The 19,871-nt window shown below is 42.8% G+C and overlaps 5 protein-coding genes across 5 annotated transcripts; 3 read left to right on the top strand and 2 right to left on the bottom strand.

Annotated features, from left to right (window-relative positions):
• Positions 1–1,733: 1,733 nt before the first annotated feature.
• Positions 1,734–2,537, top strand: GCK72_024366 (uncharacterized protein; the record flags this gene model as incomplete). The annotated part of the gene is made up of 2 exons (XM_003117566.2): positions 1,734–2,390; positions 2,466–2,537. The coding sequence occupies 2 exons, from the start codon at positions 1,734–1,736 to the stop codon at positions 2,535–2,537; spliced, it is 729 nt and encodes a 242-aa protein (XP_003117614.2).
• A 280-nt stretch (positions 2,538–2,817) lies between these two features.
• Positions 2,818–7,841, bottom strand: GCK72_024365 (uncharacterized protein; the record flags this gene model as incomplete). Its single annotated transcript, XM_003117820.2, has 5 exons — positions 2,818–3,074; positions 3,126–3,357; positions 3,405–6,590; positions 6,637–6,921; positions 6,972–7,841. 5 exons carry the CDS (start codon positions 7,839–7,841, stop codon positions 2,818–2,820), a joined length of 4,830 nt encoding a protein of 1,609 aa, XP_003117868.2.
• GCK72_024364 (uncharacterized protein) lies at positions 3,387–7,847 on the top strand (the record flags this gene model as incomplete). The annotated part of the gene is made up of 5 exons (XM_053735846.1): positions 3,387–3,708; positions 3,751–6,565; positions 6,615–6,891; positions 6,948–7,128; positions 7,198–7,847. 5 exons carry the CDS (start codon positions 3,387–3,389, stop codon positions 7,845–7,847), a joined length of 4,245 nt encoding a protein of 1,414 aa, XP_053579412.1.
• A 3,352-nt stretch (positions 7,848–11,199) lies between these two features.
• On the top strand, positions 11,200–14,727 carry GCK72_024363 (uncharacterized protein; the record flags this gene model as incomplete). The annotated part of the gene is made up of 12 exons (XM_003117944.2): positions 11,200–11,616; positions 11,673–11,762; positions 11,821–11,892; positions 12,203–12,519; positions 12,564–13,065; positions 13,113–13,363; positions 13,410–13,556; positions 13,603–13,891; positions 13,939–14,168; positions 14,229–14,305; positions 14,352–14,506; positions 14,554–14,727. The coding sequence occupies 12 exons, from the start codon at positions 11,200–11,202 to the stop codon at positions 14,725–14,727; spliced, it is 2,721 nt and encodes a 906-aa protein (XP_003117992.2).
• A 539-nt stretch (positions 14,728–15,266) lies between these two features.
• GCK72_024362 (uncharacterized protein) lies at positions 15,267–18,637 on the bottom strand (the record flags this gene model as incomplete). Its single annotated transcript, XM_003117599.2, has 9 exons — positions 15,267–15,359; positions 15,449–15,572; positions 15,619–16,082; positions 16,132–16,294; positions 16,345–16,904; positions 16,951–17,107; positions 17,178–17,540; positions 18,156–18,343; positions 18,488–18,637. 9 exons carry the CDS (start codon positions 18,635–18,637, stop codon positions 15,267–15,269), a joined length of 2,262 nt encoding a protein of 753 aa, XP_003117647.2.
• Positions 18,638–19,871: the final 1,234 nt, after the last annotated feature.

Below are 19,871 nucleotides of genomic sequence, written 5' to 3'. Positions count from 1 at the left end.
AATAAAAATGTTGTGCAGTTTCATAACAATGAAAATGTCATAGTGAAAAGTTTGAATCAATATGATTATTGAAAGGGAATTAGAAGTTCTGTTTCTTATCGCCCTAATTCCTTGTGCAGCACTATTATCGTTTATTGATTCTTTAATGACCGATAATTTGGTAGCCCCTTTCAATAAAACAGTTGTTTGTCTAGTGATTAGCGTCGTGTTGATGTTTCTGGTTGTATAACTTTCTGATTCCACACACATTGAATTGTATGGGTGGTGGGTGGATACGGTAACTCGGTTTCGCCTCGTGGTTTTCATACTCTTATTTTTCTGTGCAACCCTTGCTGAAAATTGACAAAACGAGTCGTTTCAGCTGTTGTGAGAGTTATGGGTAGTCTGAAAATTGGGGGAAAAAGATTTTCAGCTGGATGCTTACACGATTCTTGAAACGTCAACTATGAAAAACGTAGGAAAGAACGAGTTTTGATGATGTTCATTAAAGCGGAACAATTGTATGGTACACCAAGTATGATGAGCATGATAATTTGTATATTTCAACGTGACTAATGACGTACATAGTTCAAAAATGAAACATCTGTTAGAAACAGAAGAAATAGGCACCATTTGGGAAAACGAATAAGCTGGAATATCATTGTCGAATCATGGTTCCTGTAAACTCACCATTTGATCAAAGGAATTTTTTCAAAACTGGTCAATTCCATAATCCGAAATTCTAAAAATATTTGAAAACAACACAGAACAATATTTCTGGGATAGTGACACTATCCTATTAAGTTGACAGAAACGAGAACCCATCTCCTTTTAAAATTCTTCAGGAAAAAAGACATAAAACGTCTAATTATACAAGAACAATTTGTTCTTATTGCTATACAGCGATGCCCACACCAATTTGCTCTGAAATGGTTTCACATGAGTGGGACGAATCTGACGGGAATTCTTTGAAAGAAATTGAATCTTTTTCAAAGAATCGGTTTAATTGAAATCTCATCTCATTGTTCGCCTTCAGGCAGCAGTGCCTTTCTATTCATATGTCTGAACGTTGAACGTGTACTTTTTTGGAGAACGTTTGCACGGAATAAGAGGAGCAGATAGACGTTTTCCCTCATAATCCCCTCATTCATTATTTTTCATCCCCGTTTCTTTTTTCAAAAGTAGTTCAACTCATACACGTTTCTATGACATAAGCAGTTTGAACCGATGTGCAGGTACATTCTCATTAATTTCTTATGCCTGACCGTTTCTATAATCAATTTTCCACTTCGAATCATCCGACGCGTCTCACAGCTCATCTTAGCAACTTTTCCTCTTCTTCTTTCTTCTCTCAGTCGTCATCAAATTTTTGTGAAGCGGTCTTAGGTTCTGTTTTCCTTTTGCTACGACCAAATTCTAGGTTTAAAATTTATGTTCCATCAGATATCATCCTCTTGTCCTTTTCCATTTTTTTTCCATTTGATATTCGGCGGGTAAGGCTGTTTCAACTAGTCAATATTTCTTTTTCTCTGCTATTTCTCTCAATCTTACACGTGCAAGCCCCGCCCATTTTAGCTCCGCCTGGTTTAGACTAGTCTTGTTCAGAATTGGGATTGCTTACACTGCTGTTCTTTTCTTTTCTTATTTTTGCACTCTTTTTTTCTTCTCCGTTCGAATTGCTCTCTCTTTTTTCCTCTTATTTATTGGGAATTTTAAAGGTAGTAGGGATGTCTGAAGACGATTCTCCAAAGCGCATGCCTGTTCGCGTTCGCAGCACTTTCGAATTGGCCAACCCAATCAGGGAACTTCCACCAGATCCGGATGCCGTCGCGATCTCGCCAAACACTAGACGTGAAAGAGAGAAGGCGATGGATGATTTGTTGAAAAATGCAAAGTGTGAGGAAGGAACTTCGATGGATTCGATCGCAACTTACATTCCATCGAAGGCAACACTCAAGAGAAGAGAAGAGGAGGCTGCTCGCGCTCAAGCTGCTGCTGAACAGGCAGATGGGAAAGCTATATCTGCAAGAAAACAGACGAAGATCGCTGAGCTTGAAGCGAAGATTGTCAATTTAAAACGTGATTCGTTTGATGAGAACATGATTGAAGGAAAGGCAATCGAGAAGCTTTCTATTACTCGTCCAACTTCTGTCTTCGCTCAAGGAGAGGATGGCTCTCAGCCATCTGCTCCAGCAGGACCGCCACTGCAGAATCGGGCATCACTGTCTTCATCGGATAGCATAACTATCGTGTCGTCACCAACAATTGGTGCTTTGGTTGCTGCTCCACCAGCAATGGGAGCATTGATGGGAGCTCCACCAGGTGTTGGAGCCATGGTCGTCGCTGCTCTTCAGCCAGCTCAGGGATCATTAATGAGCTCTGGAGATGTTGATGACATCTCGCTTAGTGAGGTAAGGAGAGCTTTTTCTTCTTTGTTTCAGCCGTCTCTTGTTTTTTTCCGTTGAAAATATAGAATTTTCTTGCAGGATTTCCAAATTGTTCATGATGAGTTAAAGCAAGCGGAGGCCGTGGACAAGTCTACCAAGAAACGACATTGAAAATTGAACGCTTGAGTGCTGGAATTACATTATTTCTTTCTACTAAACTTTTAATCTTATTTTCCCCCTCTTTCTTAAAAACTGATCTCCAAGGTCTTGCTGCTATATATTCCACCATTAGTTCTCTCACTTTTTTCTCTTCTTAATTATTTTGTAGCTGAATTCTGAATGAATATAAAACGATGATTCGAATGTGAAAATTTATTTGTGAAAGGCCATAAAACTAAAGTCAAAACAGACTGTTTTGAGACAATTACAGTGAAATGCCGGTCAAGCTTGTTCAATAAGCGACGCAGGCGGTTGGGACCTTGACGGCCTCGACGAAGGTGACTGGGTAGTCGTTGAGCTCAAGTGGTTGCTGACGAGACTCCTTCATGAGACGGCTGGCATCTCTGTTGTGACGTGGCAAGCAGGTGAAGCGGATCTTTCTTTGTTGTTGTTGCTCGGCCTCGTATCCACGACGGCACTCGGCAACTGGCTCAATGGAAAAACAGATGCGGTGGGAGAATTCCTTGATTTGGGTCTTCTCGACGATCTCTGGAATAGATAAAATAAATATTGATTTTCAATCGATCAGATCCAACTTACGGTTCTTCTTCTCGGACTTTTGGCTCTTCTTGGTGTATTCTGGCTCGTTCTCGTAAGACTCATCGGACTCATCGGATTCCTCCTCGTCTCTCTCGTACTTTCTGTAGTTCTTCTTCTCGGTGAGACGCTCCTCCTCGGTCTCGCACTCCTCGTTCTTGAGAAGGTAAGAGCGGTGGAACTCCTCCATGTCTTCGGTTTCGGTGTTGTCGGCGGTCATGAACTCGTTGGTAGACTGAAAATATATATTGAAATGTGTGTTGCATGAGAGAATCTGTTTACCTCATCATCGTTATTTCCGCAAAGTCCGCAAAGTTGGTCTTGACGGCTGTAGGATGGGAGTTGGGTCTTGATGGTGTATCCGTCAAAGCGAACCTCTCCTTCTGGGAGCTCAATGACGATGGCGGATTCTCCAAGTTGCTCGATTTGGTACTCAGAGTAGTCCTCAGATTGGATCTTCTTTCCGTCAACCTTGACGCGGATCTCTTCGTTTTGGAGTTGGGCAACAATCTCTTGTTCTCCACGGACAACCTTGACAATCATCTCATCGGAGTTCTTCTCGACCTTCTTGGAGAGAACGGCGAAAGTTGGCTCCTCTGAGCAGTCCTTGGCGATGAGGGAGTAGCAGGTGGTGAGTGGGGTCTTGTAAAGGACATCATCGAAAGTACGGATTTGGTTCTTTTGAACCTTGCACTCGGATCCGGAAGCCTCGGTGAGTTGGTACTTGCCGGAACGTTGAGCGATGGATGGAAGATGGACACGTGGGATTTGGGAGTTCTTGAGCTCAACACGTTGTTCTGGGGTTTGGACGGTGACGTTAACGTATTGACGGGAAAGTGGCTCGACGGTGACTTGAAGGACGACGCGGTTTTCCTCGTTGTCCTCTGGGCGGCTGGAGACGGTCCAGTAGTTGTAGGCCTTGACAAGGTCGAAATAACGGGCAGCGACTTGCTCGTTTTCCTTGGTGAGTTTGTACTCAGCAACAACGTTGACTTGGTTAAGACGGGCGGCCTTGATCAAGAGCTCGTACTCTGGGAGTCCGTTGGATTGACGCTCCATGTTGCGCTCGTACTTCTTTTGTTCCTTGGATTGTTGGAGTTGAGCGTTGATGGTGATCTCGTTCTTCTTTTGGGATCCCCAGGTAGAGGTGAGGGAAAGTTGAACTTCACGGTGTGGTTGTTCACGGAGTTGACGGAGGGAAGATGGCATCTCTGGGCGGATGGCGAGAAGTTGGGAGCGGAGAGTCCATTCCTTGGTCTCCTCGAAGATTGGAGAGCGGCTAACATCCATGTTCCATTGGCACATACGGACTTGCTTGTCGCAGACGGTGGTGAGCTCGGAGTTCATGTTGTAGTCACGTGGAGCTTCAAGCTTGAGGGTGATAGTGTGCTTGTATCCTTGCTCCTTTTGGATGTTTTTGACCATCTTGGAGAAGTACTCACGACGGTTCTCGGACTTCTCTTGCTCGAGCTCGAATTCCTTCTCGAACATCTCGTTGGCCTTGATGTGGGAGAGTTCAGCCTTCTCGAGTGGGGAGACGGTAAGACGGGCAACGAATTCAGCTGGGCGGTTCTTGTTCTCAACGGAGACCTCGAAGTCTTGCTCAGCGAGGAGCCAGTTCTCGACGGTGTGTTGGCGGAGGATGTTTCCACGGGTGGAGATCTCAAGTCCGAGGAAGTTGTGAACCTTCTCGATTTCTTGGGTCTTTTGTTGCCATTGTGGGACAACGACGGTTCTCTCCTCAGCCTCGATGTATTCGTACTTGGAGAATCCTGGGTGACGGAGGAAGACGACTGGGCGGGTGGAGACGGAGACGATAGACTTCTGGTTCTCTGGGACGATAACCTTGTAGACGATCTCGAAGTTCTTCTTCAATCCAGCGACGGCTTGAATCTTGATTGGAGTGTAGGCACGGACGGATTGGAGGGTCTTGACTCCTTGCTCGAAGAGTGGAGTGAACATTCTCATCTCGTAGACGTGGGTGGCAGCAACAGATGGGCGGGCCTCAACGGTCCAACGGAGTTCGGTTCCTTCGAGCTCAAGGGAAACTTGTCCTTCGGCGGAAGCAACAGTTGGGATCTTTCCGGAGACGGTCATTGGAAGTCCAAGAGTGGTTGGGAACTTGCGGATGACCTCGTAGAAGTAAGAAGCGTGGTGAGCCTCGAACTCGTAGTCCTTGTTGAGCATACGGCGGATCTCGCTGAACTCGATCTTTCCGTTGCGGATGAATTGCTCAATAGCGTCATCGATGATTTGGGAGTCAATTGGGAGGATGGTGTAGTCCATATCCTTGTAGCGAAGGTAGACCATGGCGAAGGCGTCCTTCTCGTCACGGGTGGTTGGGCGAGCACGGATGTTCATCTTTTGGGCGAGCTCCTTGAGAAGCTTGATTCCGGTTTGAATGCGGCGTCCGCGGACAACGGTGGTGGATTCCTTCTCAAGAGACTCGAGCTTTTGGAGAGCCTTGTAGAGGTATTGGTCCATGTATTGTTGGGAAAATCCGATTTGGGCAAAGTACTTGTTCCAGTTTCCTCCGAAGACGGCGTCAAGGGAAGCATGGAGGTCCTTTGGCAAGACAGAGCTCTTCTCGAAGACAGCGGCGAAGTCGAATTGAGCTCCAGAGTTGGAGTTCTCAACGAAGAGTGGAAGTTGAGCGTAGGCAGAGGCAATCATCTGCTCTTGTGGTTGGTATCTGGTGAAGGAGAGAACCTTAGAGCACTTGTTGGCAACACGTTGGTTGCATGGGTTGGTGGATTGAGCGAATTGACGGATCATCTGGTAGGTAAGAGCAGCAACTTGTTGGTTAGACTCCTTCTCCATTTGAGAGACGACTTGGACGAGGAGTGGTTCCTCTGGGCGGGTGTGCATCATTCTCCAGAGAGCGAGCATACGAATTTCTGGCTCAAATTGACGGTTCTTGTAGATTGGGAGGAGAACCTTTTGGATCTTGCGTGGCATGGAGTCCTTGAGGAGTCTGAAGGCATCGATGGCTTCCTTGCGGACTGGGAGTGGTTGGCGCTTGTCAACAATGATCTCGTTGAGCTCGTTGACGGAGATGTCGAGTCCAGCGTTTCCGATGGTCTTGAGGGCCAAGATCTTCTCGTATGTGGTCTCAGCGTTTTGGAATTGCTTCATGAAGACACGGAAGAACTTCTCCTTCATCTCACGCTTATCCTCACGGACGAGTGGGCGGATGTTCTTGAAGTCAACGATTCCACGGACGACGGATCCGGTGGCGAGCCAGACGGATTGGCGAACCATTTGGTTGGTCTTAGCAACACGGGATTCGGCAAACTTGAGAAGGGACTCAGCAATGCTTTGGGAGGCGAATGGAGTCTCTTGGATGGACTTGAGGAGCTTGACAGCCTCGAGTGGAGTGATGTCCTCGTTCTCGATGTGAACAAGAAGGTGTTGGATGGTGTTTCTGGTTCCAGCGATGGCAAGTGCGTGCTCAATCATGGATTGGATCTGGAAAATATTGTTGTAGTTCAGACCAAGTTTTAATTTCACTAACCTTCTTGTCAGCCTTGACGTAGAGGGTCTCGTGGATCTCCTTGAGTTGGGAGGTGGAGGTGGTGCGGAAGATGCGGACAAGACGGGCGAGGAAGTGAGCGGTCTCTGGCATGTTATTCTCGACCTCTTGGACTTGCTCGGTGATGGTCTTGATCAATTGGATCTTCTTGTCAAGTGGGAACTTCTCGAATGGGGAGAACTCAGCCTTGTCTCCATTCTTGTAGAAGTCCTCAACAAGTTGTTCCCAACGGGAAGAGTAGATGATGTCTTCCTTCTCTCCGTTTACCTGAAAATAGAATTGATACTATTTAGTTCAATACAGATAATACAACTAACCTTCTTGATGTGGTTCTTGATGGAGTGGTTCTCCTCAAGGGCGAGCTTAGAGCGGGTCTCGGTCTTCAAGACTTCTTGTCCGTTGACGTTGACGGTGTAGAGGGAGCGGACCTCGGACTCTTGAAGTTGTTCGTTCTCCAAAACGTAGGTGTAGACGGTTTGTGGGCGGATGACTTCAGTGTCCTTCTCGCATTCTGGGCACTCAGATGAGAAACGGAGTCCGTAGGCGGTCTCGGAACGCTCAGTGCACTTGTCGAAGTTGATGGACTTGGTGATGATGGTCTTCTTCTGCTCACGGACGACGGTGTAGGCGACTTGGCAGTCTCCCTCGAGGGTCTTCTCGTTGGTGAAGAAAGAGCGGTTTTCCTCAGAGGATTCCTTGTCATCGTAAGACTCAAGTCTCTCCATCTCGTTTCTTGGGGCAACTGGGTTGAAGGAGATCATGTTGAGAACGGCTCTCTTCATGTTCTTGGACCACTCAGCGTCTTCCTTGTCGAATTGGATCTCGGAGATGAGTCCATTTCTGAGTTGGGCACGAACTGGGAGCTCAAGCATTTGCTTGTACTCGTCAGAAAGCTCACGTTGCTCCAAGGAGTTCATAGCTGGCATTTGCTCGGACTCTGGGAGGTGGGAAGCGGCCATGCGGATCTTAATGAGTTGGAGGGCAATGGTACGGTCATCGGCAGATTGAATACGGACACGGGCAGAAATACGGGATTGGGCAGATTCAGAGGACTCCGTTGGGAGTCCGGAGAGAATGAGTCCATCGAGTTTGTAGTGATAGTCAGTCTTTGGCTCGAAATTGCGCTCGAAAGCTGGAGAGGAGGCGAGGGCCAAGGCCACAAGAGAGGCGATGATGATCGACCTCATGGCTGAACCTTGGTTTGACTGTTTCTGATGCATGCTTTTATACGAGTCACAATTGACACCTTCCTAATTGACTTCTCTTGGAAGTCGAAGCGTTTTAGCGCATTGATAAGCTAACTGATGGACACATGCACGCGGACAGCTCAAATTGTGACTCTTATCGCAACAAAATTGCAACATTTGTCGAAAGCCCTGTCGATCGAATCTGAATGAGGGGTTCTTAACATGTACCTGACTTATTGAAATAATGCAGTTTGGTCATATCGCACTTTGATACTCATGACTTTTTATGATGAGGTGATGATGGTAATATGTTGAAAGAATCGACAGGAAAGTTGAAATTGCAAAAATTCGAATGGAAAGTAAAATGAAAAGTAGAAAACTAGACTGTTGGAAATGAAAAAATAGGGTTTTCAAATTTTTTTCAGTTTTAATTCCAGGATCCCTTCTGATGGATTGCAGAACATTCGACATTCCTCACTTTTATCTGAAACGCAGCGAGATACAACAATGTAGTTTCCATCCATATTTCATCCCACTTCCTGTTTGTTACAATTAGTACAGGTTCTATCTCTGCTTCAAGTACGCCCTGCCACGAGAACTGATATCACGCTAGTTGTTGAAATCGACAACGCCGGTGGTCTGCGCGCACTTGGCGAATCCGCAACAAGGAGAAAAGATTGGATAGTCAAATGACCCAGAAATGTCCGTGGAGGGATATAGCCGTCGTCTCGCGACGTACGATGGCGGCGCACAACGATGCGACGGAATTCGGATGTAGGACAGTACTCCTTAGTCAGTGAGAGGGCCCTTTTCCCGAAAAACACTCCCCCTTTTTCGGTTCTCTCTTTCATTCGCTTTCGGTTATCATTTCACAGTTTTTGATGTCACAACAATCCCGACATTCAATCCATCCGAAGATATGTCTCCCGATTTCTTCTTTTTCTTTATCCCAAAGAAGTTTATCTCCGCAATATACGCCTTTCGGTTCTATTTCAATGGTTTGAACTATACGATTTCTGATTTTCCGTCGTCACCTCATAGTTTTATCAATTCGTTTCAATTCGTGAGGTCCTCCAATTCACTGTACTCTGTTTAAAACATAATATCGATTTCGAGATTTTTTTCTGATCATGTCTGACATGAGAACAGTATTGAAAATTTACTAGTGTTAAGCAAATTATACTTTTTAGGGTTTCTTCATTTTCTCATTTCGAAGAATTCTTCTTAACATTTGATACAGACGAACTAGATGTTGATTTAAAAACATTCGGTATAGAACTTTATTACAAATATATTAGTATTTATATTTTTTTACCAAGATCAGCTTCTTTCTCAATTTCAACAAGAAAACTTTCTAATATAATTTTTATCTCCAATTGGCGGGATTAGAAAGGAAACACTCCTAGACGATAACTTTCTCCGATTCACCCAGTTCGGATTTCTCCATTCTCGTCGCCCCCCCCCCCCCACGTCAGTTTCGTAATCCCTTTCAAATTTCTATCGTCACTTTGACCCCAATAATAGCACGTTGTATCTGATCTGTATCTTCCACAACTTTTTTTGTTCGTCTCGTCAATCCGAAACATACAAGAAATAGATAGCACTCGTTGTCGCCGGGTGTTCAGGAATTTTTATGAGATGTGAAGCGGTGAATGGAATTGGGAATCAAAACCAATTGTGCATGACGACCTGATCTAATCCGGAATGTTGACGAACGTGTCTTTCGAGATTCTCGAGATTTCACCATTTTTCGATTTCAATATGTTTTCGACAGAGTGATTAAAAATTGTCAATATCTATTTCTCTGGATATCCGTTCACACAAATAGATACATTCCACCGAACATTCACCCAAACACTCCTAATATATCATTTGTCCTTTTCACGGGCCGCGGCATTCTTGTCATTTACCCAAAAGTCGGATCGGGTGTCTAATTGAGTTAATCGGTTGCAAAACGATAGCCGTTCCGAGTGACCTTCACTTATACAGCGGATGTTTCCACCGGGTGTCTCCATCTTCAGGACAATCCTCACCGCCTCACTTGGCTCATGAACAATCTACTTTCCAATCTTTTTTTCCAAGCGGCGAATGGATTTATAACAGGATGGATTTGATGGTGTGTTAATGATGTCGCCTCCGCGTAGAGTCAGTTTATGTGACAGTATCCCGTTGGTCCAGTACATTTCATTACACCGTGGAAAGTACATACCATCCCGTTTCTCTCACTTTCTTTTTTTTGCTTCCAATGAATCATCCGAAGCAACACGTTAAGCTTCAGAAACATGTTCTCCGGGAATTATGACGCCAAAAAATGACGCCATTCATTAAGAATTGTGTCTTGTATATAAATATATTTTGATATGTTTTAGAATTGATTATTAATATCTGTCTCTACATTTGAAAAAAGTTTGAACGTTTGGAATGCTTCCTAGTTAAACAACTAAATGCATTGTTAAATTTTTTAAATTCGATAATAGAAGCAAACTAATGATTAACTTGATTGTGCTTTCTAACGTTTTTCTTTGCAAATGTTTTCTAAGATTCAATAATTTCCACTCATCCTCGTTTTTCATCACTCATGAAATTTTCCAAAACGTCTTAACCATTACCACAATGCCACAACAACGTATTATTCCATTTTTTGCAACTGTTCCATAAGACGAATCCAATTAACTTCCCATGAAATTATGTCTGTCATGTCTGCAACAATGTTCCCTTATTGTTGCCAGAAGTGTTCCTAAACTTCAGAAAACCCCTCCAATAAAAATACACGTCGAGTGGTCGAGTGCAAGATTTCTTCAGAAGTTATTAGAGAAAGAGAAATCCAGTGACTGTCCACACCCGCCCTCTCTCTCTCCCACACCCAAAGAAAAGAGAAAAAGAAGAAGCGCTGCCGGTTTTCGTTCGGTCCGCCGTTTTTCACTTGTTTGTGTATATGGATTCTTCAAACAGTCTAAAGTTCCAACGCGTTTTTTCGGTATTGTGTCTAAGTGTACTTTTTGATTCCAATATGTTTTTTCTTACTAATAAATCTTAAACTTTGATCTTATCTCAAAAGTTACAAAGACTGAGAGAAGTGTGATTTCAAGTACACTGTAATAGTTGTTCCTTACACTCTGTTTTCCTTATTATATATAACAACCGTATACAATCCTCCGTTCCTCTTCATACTTTTTGTTATTGTTTCTGTGTATCGTTCAAATTGACGGACGACTGAAGCGATAGTAATCTTATTTCCTATTATCCTCTTCATTCGATGATTTATCTTTCCTTCCACCTCATATCCTCGCATAACCGTATTCTGCCAGTCCAATAGAATAGAATTCCATTTACCTTCAAAACGTTTCCGAAGTTTCAGATGAAGTTCAATATACTTCTCCTATTGCTTGTGGGGGCATGTTTGCCATCATTCTCTCAGGAGATCAAACCAAAACCAGAACTTTTGCCAGCTGACGAAGCACCAAAAGATCCAGAAGTCGCATTCTCAGAAGGTGAACCATTCGAACTAACCGATGCTCTCGATGCTCCAAAAAATGGTTCGGTTCCAGTGCCGGAGCCAGAGCCAAAACCAGAGCCAGAGCCAGAACCATCTCCAAAATCTGAGCCAGAACCAAGTCCTACTCCAGAACCAGAACCAGCTATCAAGTTCGACAACATCGAATCTGAAGACTACGGAGATGTTGCTGAGGCAGTTGTAACTCAGCCAGATGAATTGAACACTGAAGTCATCGAGAAACTTGTGGACACTTTCTTGAACACCGGATCGATTGCACCAGTAAGTTTCAAAAATGAGTCTGATAAATTCTAGTACTTCCATTTCACATTTTTCAGAACAAGACCAACAAAGGACCAGTTTTTCAAAATCCAGCCGCTCAAGCGCTAGTGAACAGCAGCGATTACTGGAAGACGGACAATCTTCAGGTAAAGTGCCATCATGTTATTATGCCTTCTTCATACTAATTGTTCGTTTTTGTTGTAGGCGTCAGGATCTATCAAGGATGAGGAAAAGCTTCGTTCTTGGCTGGCCGGATACGAGGCAGAAGCCATTAAGGTAAAGATGATATGATAAAAACGTCACTGTCAGACGAAGAGAAGTGAATGAGTGAGTGAGTGGCATCGAGAGAGAAATACTGGATTGTGATGGGATTTGCGCGCGGCGGCAAATAAATGAAGAACGGATAATTGGCCCTTTGAATCAAAAACGTGTTGTCTTCATCGTCTCGTCAGTGGGAGAGGAAGAAAGCAAAAAAAAACTAACAAACGTTGCATGTTCTCGGATATAGATGTAGAAGATATGTAGAAAATTGATGGATTTCTAATAACTGGGAAAAATGAAAAAGTTGTAATGAACCAAGTTTCAGGTTCTCCGTGAAGTCGCTCTTTCCGGATGGAGATACTTCAATGACGCTTCTCCAACCCTCAAACTTGCTCTTGATGAGGCTGAAAACGTTCTCACCATGTTTGTTAGAAGCACCTCTATGCAATCCAAGCAATTCGATATGACTTCGGTCACCGACGAGAGACTGAAAAGACAACTTGGATACGTTTCTTTCGAAGGAATGTCTGCACTTGCTCCATCGAGGCTCGCCGAGTTCTCCCAAGCTCAAGCTGTATTGAACCGTGACAACAAGGATTCCACTATCTGTGATAAGGATGTCCCACCACCATGTGCTCTTCAGTAAGTTTTTTACCAGTTACCACTTGTAACATTCCACTTTACAGGAAAATTGACATGGATTCGATTTTCCGCAACGAGAAAGATGCGTCAAGACTTCAACATTTGTGGGTATCTTATGTAACTACTATTGCCAAGAGTAAGCCAGCATACAACAATATCATTGCTGTCTCCAACGATGGTGCCAAACTCAACGGATTCGCTGATGGAGGTGCTATGTGGAGAAGTGCTTTTGATATGTCTTCCAAGAATCACAAAGCTGAGTTTGACCTGAACAAGCAGATCGACAAGATCTACTCTACTATCCAACCATTCTACCAACTTCTCCACGCTTACATGCGTCGCCAGTTGGCTGGAATCTACTCAAACCCAGCTGGACTTAGCAAGGACGGACCAATCCCAGCTCATCTTTTCGGATCTTTGGACGGAGGTGACTGGTCTGCACACTACGAACAAACCAAGCCATATGAGGAGGAATCTGAGACTCCAGAAGCCATGCTCGCTGCTTTCACTTCCCAAAACTACACATCCAAGAAGATGTTTGTCACCGTAAGTGTCGAAACTCAATTGATCTATGCATTTCTATTTTTCTTCAGGCTTACCGATACTTCAAATCCGCTGGATTCCCACAACTTCCAAAATCGTTCTGGACTAGCTCAATCTTTGCTCGTGTATGGAGCAAAGATATGATTTGCCACCCAGCTGCTGCTCTCGATATGCGCGCTCCAAATGATTTCCGTATCAAGAGTTGCTCTCAACTTGGAGAACCAGATTTTGAACGTGCTCACTCACTTCTTGTCCAAACTTACTACCAATACTTGTACAAGGACCAATCCCTTCTCTTCAGGTTTTGAAATTTTTTGATTTCCGTGTTTTACACTATTTGTTTACAGGGAACCAGCATCCCCAGTTATCACTGACGCTATTGCTGATGCCTTCGCTTTCCTATCCACCAATCCACATTATTTGTACTCGCAAAAGCTTGTCCCATCTGAGCACTTGGACATTCAGAACTCCGTCATCATTAACAAACTCTACCAGTGAGAATTTTTTTTCTTGTTATCAGTTCCAATGTATTAATTGCAGAGAGTCGCTCCAAAGCTTCACCAAACTGCCATTCACAATTGCCGCTGATAACTGGAGATACGAGTTGTTCGAGGGAAAAGTGCCAAAGAATAAGTTAAATGACAGATGGTGGGAGATTAGAAACAAGTATGAGGGAACTCGCTCTCCACAACCATACAACACTTCCAACTTGGACGCCCTTATCCATAACTCCATCTCTCAAGTTCACTCCCCAGCTACCCGTTCTCTCATTAGCTACGTTCTCAAGTTCCAAATCTTGAAGGCTCTTTGCCCAGAGGGAACTATCTTGGTGAGTTCGACAATATCAGAGAAAACATTTTGTTTGTGTAATTCCAGAGCGAAGGATGTATTCTTTCCGAAGACACAACCGAGAAACTCCGTGAAACCATGAAGTTGGGATCTTCGATCACATGGTTGAAGGCTCTTGAAATGATAACTGGGAAAGGAGAACTCGATGCTCAACCGCTTCTTGAATACTATGAGCCACTTATCAACTGGCTCCGCAACACCAATGAAATCGATCAAGTTGTAAATGGATGGGATGGAGAGGGAACTCCATTCACTGTGTAAGTACATTATTTCCTGTTGTTAAATGTGATGTATGACGTTTGATCATATAATTTTAGCGAGGAAATTCCAAAGACCAGACAACCAGGAGATGGAGGAAATGGACTTCCAAGTGAGGATCGCGTCGCTCTCCCAGGTAACCGATTTTCCAGTTCTCAGCAGTCATCTCTAATTTATTTCAGGAGCTGAATGTGTGAACGGACAAGAGTGTCTTCTTGACTCTCACTGCAACGGAACAATCTGTGTCTGCAACGAAGGACTATACACATTGGAGATTGGAAACACATACAATTGTGTTCCAGGAAATCCATTTGACCGAGGATTCGGAGACGGAAATGTAAGTTTGAACAACTTCCTTACAATCATCATCTATTACCATTTCAGGGAGGACTTCTCATCGGGTTGTCTAACAACGATGTCTCAACTCCAGAGCCTGCTGCTGAGCCAGAACCAACAACTGTGACAACATCCACAAAGATGCCACCAAGAGTTAGAGCATCTGCTTCAATCTCATCTCTTTTCTTGACAATTCTCCCAGTTTTCTACTTCCTTCTGTAATTTATTCATTTTCTTCAATCTCCGTATTACACACTTTAGAACCTTAGGTTTCCACCTGAAATCTCTGACTCCACATTTGCTGCAATGATAATATTTACGTTTTTATAATTAACTTATTGAGTTTCGGGCCGAGGCTACATTAGTCCCCAATTACCTTTTGTAAGTGTAGCTGCTGATGAAAACGGTTATCAGACTTTTATTTCCCTCTTCTGAATGTCTTTTCATATGTTTTTCTCCTTGTCCTTCTCTATTAAGTACACTTATCTCAGTTGTACAGCATATCAGTTTTAATCTGATGATTCATTGGCCATAATTAAATTATAATGAAGAGCAAAAACTTAAAGCAAGCAAAGAAAGAAAGAAAAGACAAAGTAGAAGCTAATTCTCAAAGAATTGGATTATTTCGAATATGGAATACAGGTTTGGTTTTGAAAGAAATAAGTGGAAATGTTGGACAAAGTGAAGTGATATGGGAGCAAATCAGAAATCACTAAAACACGTTTTAGGTATCACTGTTTTGGCATGTTTTGGAAATATATTTATTGTTGCACACCGAGCTCGTGTTTGAATACAACACTGAACATTTTTCCACCGAGACGATCAGCAAGCCATTGAGTCTTGATGACAGCTGCCTGTAAAATAAAACATTATAATGTTGAATTTCATCGCAAAGGTTCAAGGAAGAACATTTTCAAAAGTTGAGCTCTCTGAATTAACTAACCTTAAGTGAGTCGCATTTGAACTGAACATTGAAATTTGTGTGGAGTGCACGACCCATTCCTTCGATAACTACTAAATCGGTCTTGTACTTTTGTACGATTTCGTTGAGGTCTTCATGTACACGTCTGAAATAACCGTATGAAGAAAAATGATACTATTAATTTCAATTACCTTGCATCAAGACATGGAGATTCTTGTCCAGATTGTACGAACATCATTTGACCGTTCTCTAGGAACTTGGTTAAATCTCCATCAATCTCTCTAAATTCGTTCGCCAGAGCCACCATCTCTCTGTAGGTCAAATCATTGAGAGCTGGTGAGCTATTAGCACAGATGACGACTTTTGATCCATTTCGAAGAAGCTCCCTTGCGAATGGAATAATTCCCAAAATATAATCGAATCCGGAGTTGTCAACGAAAATCAAAACAGACTTATAATCCTTGTGCTTCTCATAGAATGAATCGAATCCATCAAACAACCATGGACGATTTTCAACATGATCGATAGCGGTTTGGAAACTGAGTCCAGATTCACTATTCATCATTTTCACCACTTCCTTTGCTCCCCAATCAAAAACGTTTCCAGCGAGAAGTCCGCGGGAGACATATTCCAAAACAGTCTTATCGTCACTAGTCTTTAAATGATTTAGTTTCATAATAAACTATTTTGTGTTATACGGTCACCTCTTTAAGCTTGTCGATGGTGGCAAGAACATGTGGGAGTTCAGCAATTGCCGTGCAGTTCTCCTCGTGTTTCTTCTGCACATAAATATCATCAAATCCCTTCTCTTGCAAGATCTGCTCACGAACTTCCAACAGATTTCTGGCATTCGAGTTTCCATATGCGCTGAAAATTACGTTGTTGAAGACTACTCCTTCTAACTACCAATCTCTTACACATGGTGCTCTTTGATAGTATCCATAGTCTTCACGAAGTCATTCTCGAAGTCCTTGGCTCTGTTTGCAACATCATCCTGATCTTCGCAGTTCTTTTGTGACGCAATCGCAAACTTGGTCATATCATTGATGGTCTTATCCAAAATTTCAATCCAGAAGTTGCGCGCTTCGTCATCATTGTTGAAGTCGATGGTGTCTGGTTTTCCATCTTTATCAACTAATAAGCAGAATGGAGCAGCCTTGAAACGAGCGCACTTCAAAGCAAACGTCTGGGTCTTGAATCCAGTCTCCAATGGCTCAACTGGGACAAAACGACCAAGAGCTGTAGATCCGGAGCAGTATTCCTTCCAATACATATCTGCATTCGGGAAGTTCTCCAAGAAAGCTCCGAGTCCAGTTGTGTAGTTTTCATGGCGGAGGAAATAGGCACGGAGTTTTCCACCGGACCAGTAGTTGCAAGCGAAAGAAAGAGTCTTCATGACGATCGGACGGTTTCTGACAAGGAATCCGTTGAAGAAGACGCGCTTAACATTTGAAATGTCGGATAACAAGAATGCGAGCTGAAAATTATGAGTTGTGTTTTAATGAACCCTGTCTCTGAAATACCTGCGAAACGTTGTAGAGGATCATACGGAGAAGGCTGAGAATCGCGTTGTTTTTCGATTGCTCATCTAATTCTCCAGCTCTTGGAATGTTCTCTCCACGGGTGACTCTTCCGAAAGACGATGCAAGAAGATGAGGATCCATGTTGAAGTTTGCAGCACTATAACTATGGAATTTTCAGTATCGAGCAGAACATTATTGTTAAAATCTCTTTAAAAATTATAACATACCGATCTCCATAGATATCTCTGATAAATATATCGAACTCGTCCGGATTTCCTTGGAGAGCACGCTCCATCATCTCCTCAATATCGGTAACTCCGGTGATGATCTCAGTCAATCCCAAAAAGCATCCTCCTCCGATCGAGCTTCCTCCGAGTCTCTTGAAGTTGTTTTCGCCCTCAACCAAGACAACAGACACACCAGTACGGATGTTGATTAGGAGATACGGGTACATCGACTCGGTGTTGAGAGTTTGGAACTCGTACTTTTGACTCTCATCGAACGAATAGGTGAAGCTTTCGGCTTCAATGTTACGGAGTAGGAAACAGGTACCTTTGACAAGTCCACTGAATGCGTCCACGTGGCGAAGACTGAAAAATGGCGTTCATAAATCTGTGAGGGGCTGCTTCAGGACACTAATCTACTAAACCATGTCTCTTATCATTTTTATATTGGTTCTGTGAAGTCATTATAATTTAAGAACTCCATTCTACGATAAAAATCTATTACCGTAAAAACTGTATTTGAGGTGCCCCTCAATTTGAAGTGCCCCTCTAATAGTGGTTCCCTCCGACGGACCATTTGAACAATAGAATTGCACACTCTCATTGAAGTGCCCCTCTAATATAGTTGCCTTCCAGCGATGTACACTTGGCTTTAATATCATCATTACCTAACTCCGAACTGTTCTCTCACATCACTATTTCAGCATTTTTGTTCTTAAATACGTAGTTTGCTATATGAAATTATGCTTTTTTCCGTTTTTACGTAAAAGTTCGATAAATTCGGCATTAAAAACTCATCAAATCAAAAAAATTCAAAAGACAGTTGGGAATCGAGGTCGGGCAAATTTGTCGACGAAAAATAGAGGTGCACCCTCTATTTGAATTGCCCCTCTAATAAAGTTGCACTCCGACGGACCCTTTGAACAATAGAGTTGCATGCACCTCAAATACAGTTTTTACGGTGTATTCATTCCCACTCACGTGACATCCAGAGCTTTGCTAATCTCTCCTTCGATTTCAGCATTCTGGCTAGCAGTGACAACAAAATCGATGGTGGTTCCCTTGATTTTCGGGCAGTGCTCTCCGAGATACTTCAAGATCAACGGGAAATCCGGATATTGAACTTGTATGCAATAGATTCTTTCTTCGCTTTTTCCAGAGTTGAGTCTCTGAAAACATAACACTCTGGTAGGGAAATGAGTGTTAGATTTTTTCTACGTTGCTTATTAACAAATTAACCAAAAATTTTAGTCACTAGAGAAAGAACATATCCAGTAAGTCTATTAGTTCAACTAATAGTATAATGAGCTCACCTTGCACTTCAGAGTTGTATGGGACAACGGAACCTTCGACGAGTAGACAATTTTGACAGTCTTGGAGCATGCGTCGAAGCAGAGATGGTTGATGTTCGGTGCATCTCGGACGAGGCGACGAAAGTCGATCTTACGTTGAGCAGCCTCCATCGCTGAATGGAGCGCTGAAGAATGAAATGGTATGAGGGACGGCGGTTCATTACAAAAAAACAGATAGAGAAAGATTTGATGGAGGAGAGCAACAGAGAAGAGAAAAATTGTTGAGAAGACAGTTGAAAATCGAGCAAAAATAGAAATTGCGGGGTGGGAAGGAAGAATACCGTCGAATTTTTTTCTCAAAAAATGTGACAGATATCTGTTGTGTTGTCTGAATCTCTCCTCGTTTCTCATCTTATTCATAAAATATAAGGGACAAAAAGCATTTTGGGGGGACACACAAAAGCGCCCTCATGCAACAATCGAGGATTGTATGAGTCATGAGAACGAACATTGCTTTCGCCTGGGAAATTTCGAAGAAACGATGGTTTTGTTGAACAATATGCGGAAGTCATGTGAGGGAGGTGATCTTGTGTTGACAAGCAGATTGTTGTTTGAGATTGATTAATATGACAATTACGCCATTAATATTGACGTGGGAGGTGGTTTTTCTAATATCACTCATCTGGCCGCAACGATAATATATTCGAAGAAAATGATCACAACTTAAAAATCAATGGTATTTTAACTAGGAGACATGAAAAAATGAATGAAAAATAGGGAAATTGCATACAAAATTGTTTCTAATATCTGTTGGCTGAAATGACATCCGTCATGCATATGTTCGGTCGTGGCAATCACTATTGTATAATTCGTGTCGAGACCCACAAAGCGAGTCGCTACTCAGCTCTTTAACATTCAGCATCCCAAAATGTGAGCACCATTCTTATTTTCACACAGATAATGCAGCTGGTGGTCAATTTAAAAAGAGATAGTGATGGGCATGGCTTTTTACAAATCTAGGCTGTGTTTGTGAAAGATTTTTCGAGAAAAAATGTATTATGAGAGACGAAACAGAGAAATAAATTTTATATTCACAACTAGCTAGCTTTCACACGGAAGCCCTGGCTAGGTTAGAGAAAATATGAAGCCCAAGTCAGGTGATTGCGTTTTTATTTTAATCTCGATGTCTAGATTTCGTAGCAACTGACCAAAATTAGAAACATTTTGAATAGTAGCAATCCTAATCAAAACATTACGACGTAAAGAAAAACAAACAAATAAAATCTGAACTTTAAAGCACTTTGAAAAAATGTATGTCTTACAAGACTTGACACTTATTTGCCCGGCTTGACCGCACTCACGCCTGAAGATGAAAACAATGTCTGAACGAATTTTTTCTTCGATG

The sequence above is a fragment of the Caenorhabditis remanei genome, chromosome X (genome assembly GCF_010183535.1).
Source record: "Caenorhabditis remanei strain PX506 chromosome X, whole genome shotgun sequence".
NCBI lineage: Eukaryota > Metazoa > Nematoda > Chromadorea > Rhabditida > Rhabditidae > Caenorhabditis > Caenorhabditis remanei.
The sequence above is the reverse complement of the archived record's forward strand: the minus strand, read 5'-3'. Positions and strand labels throughout refer to the sequence as shown.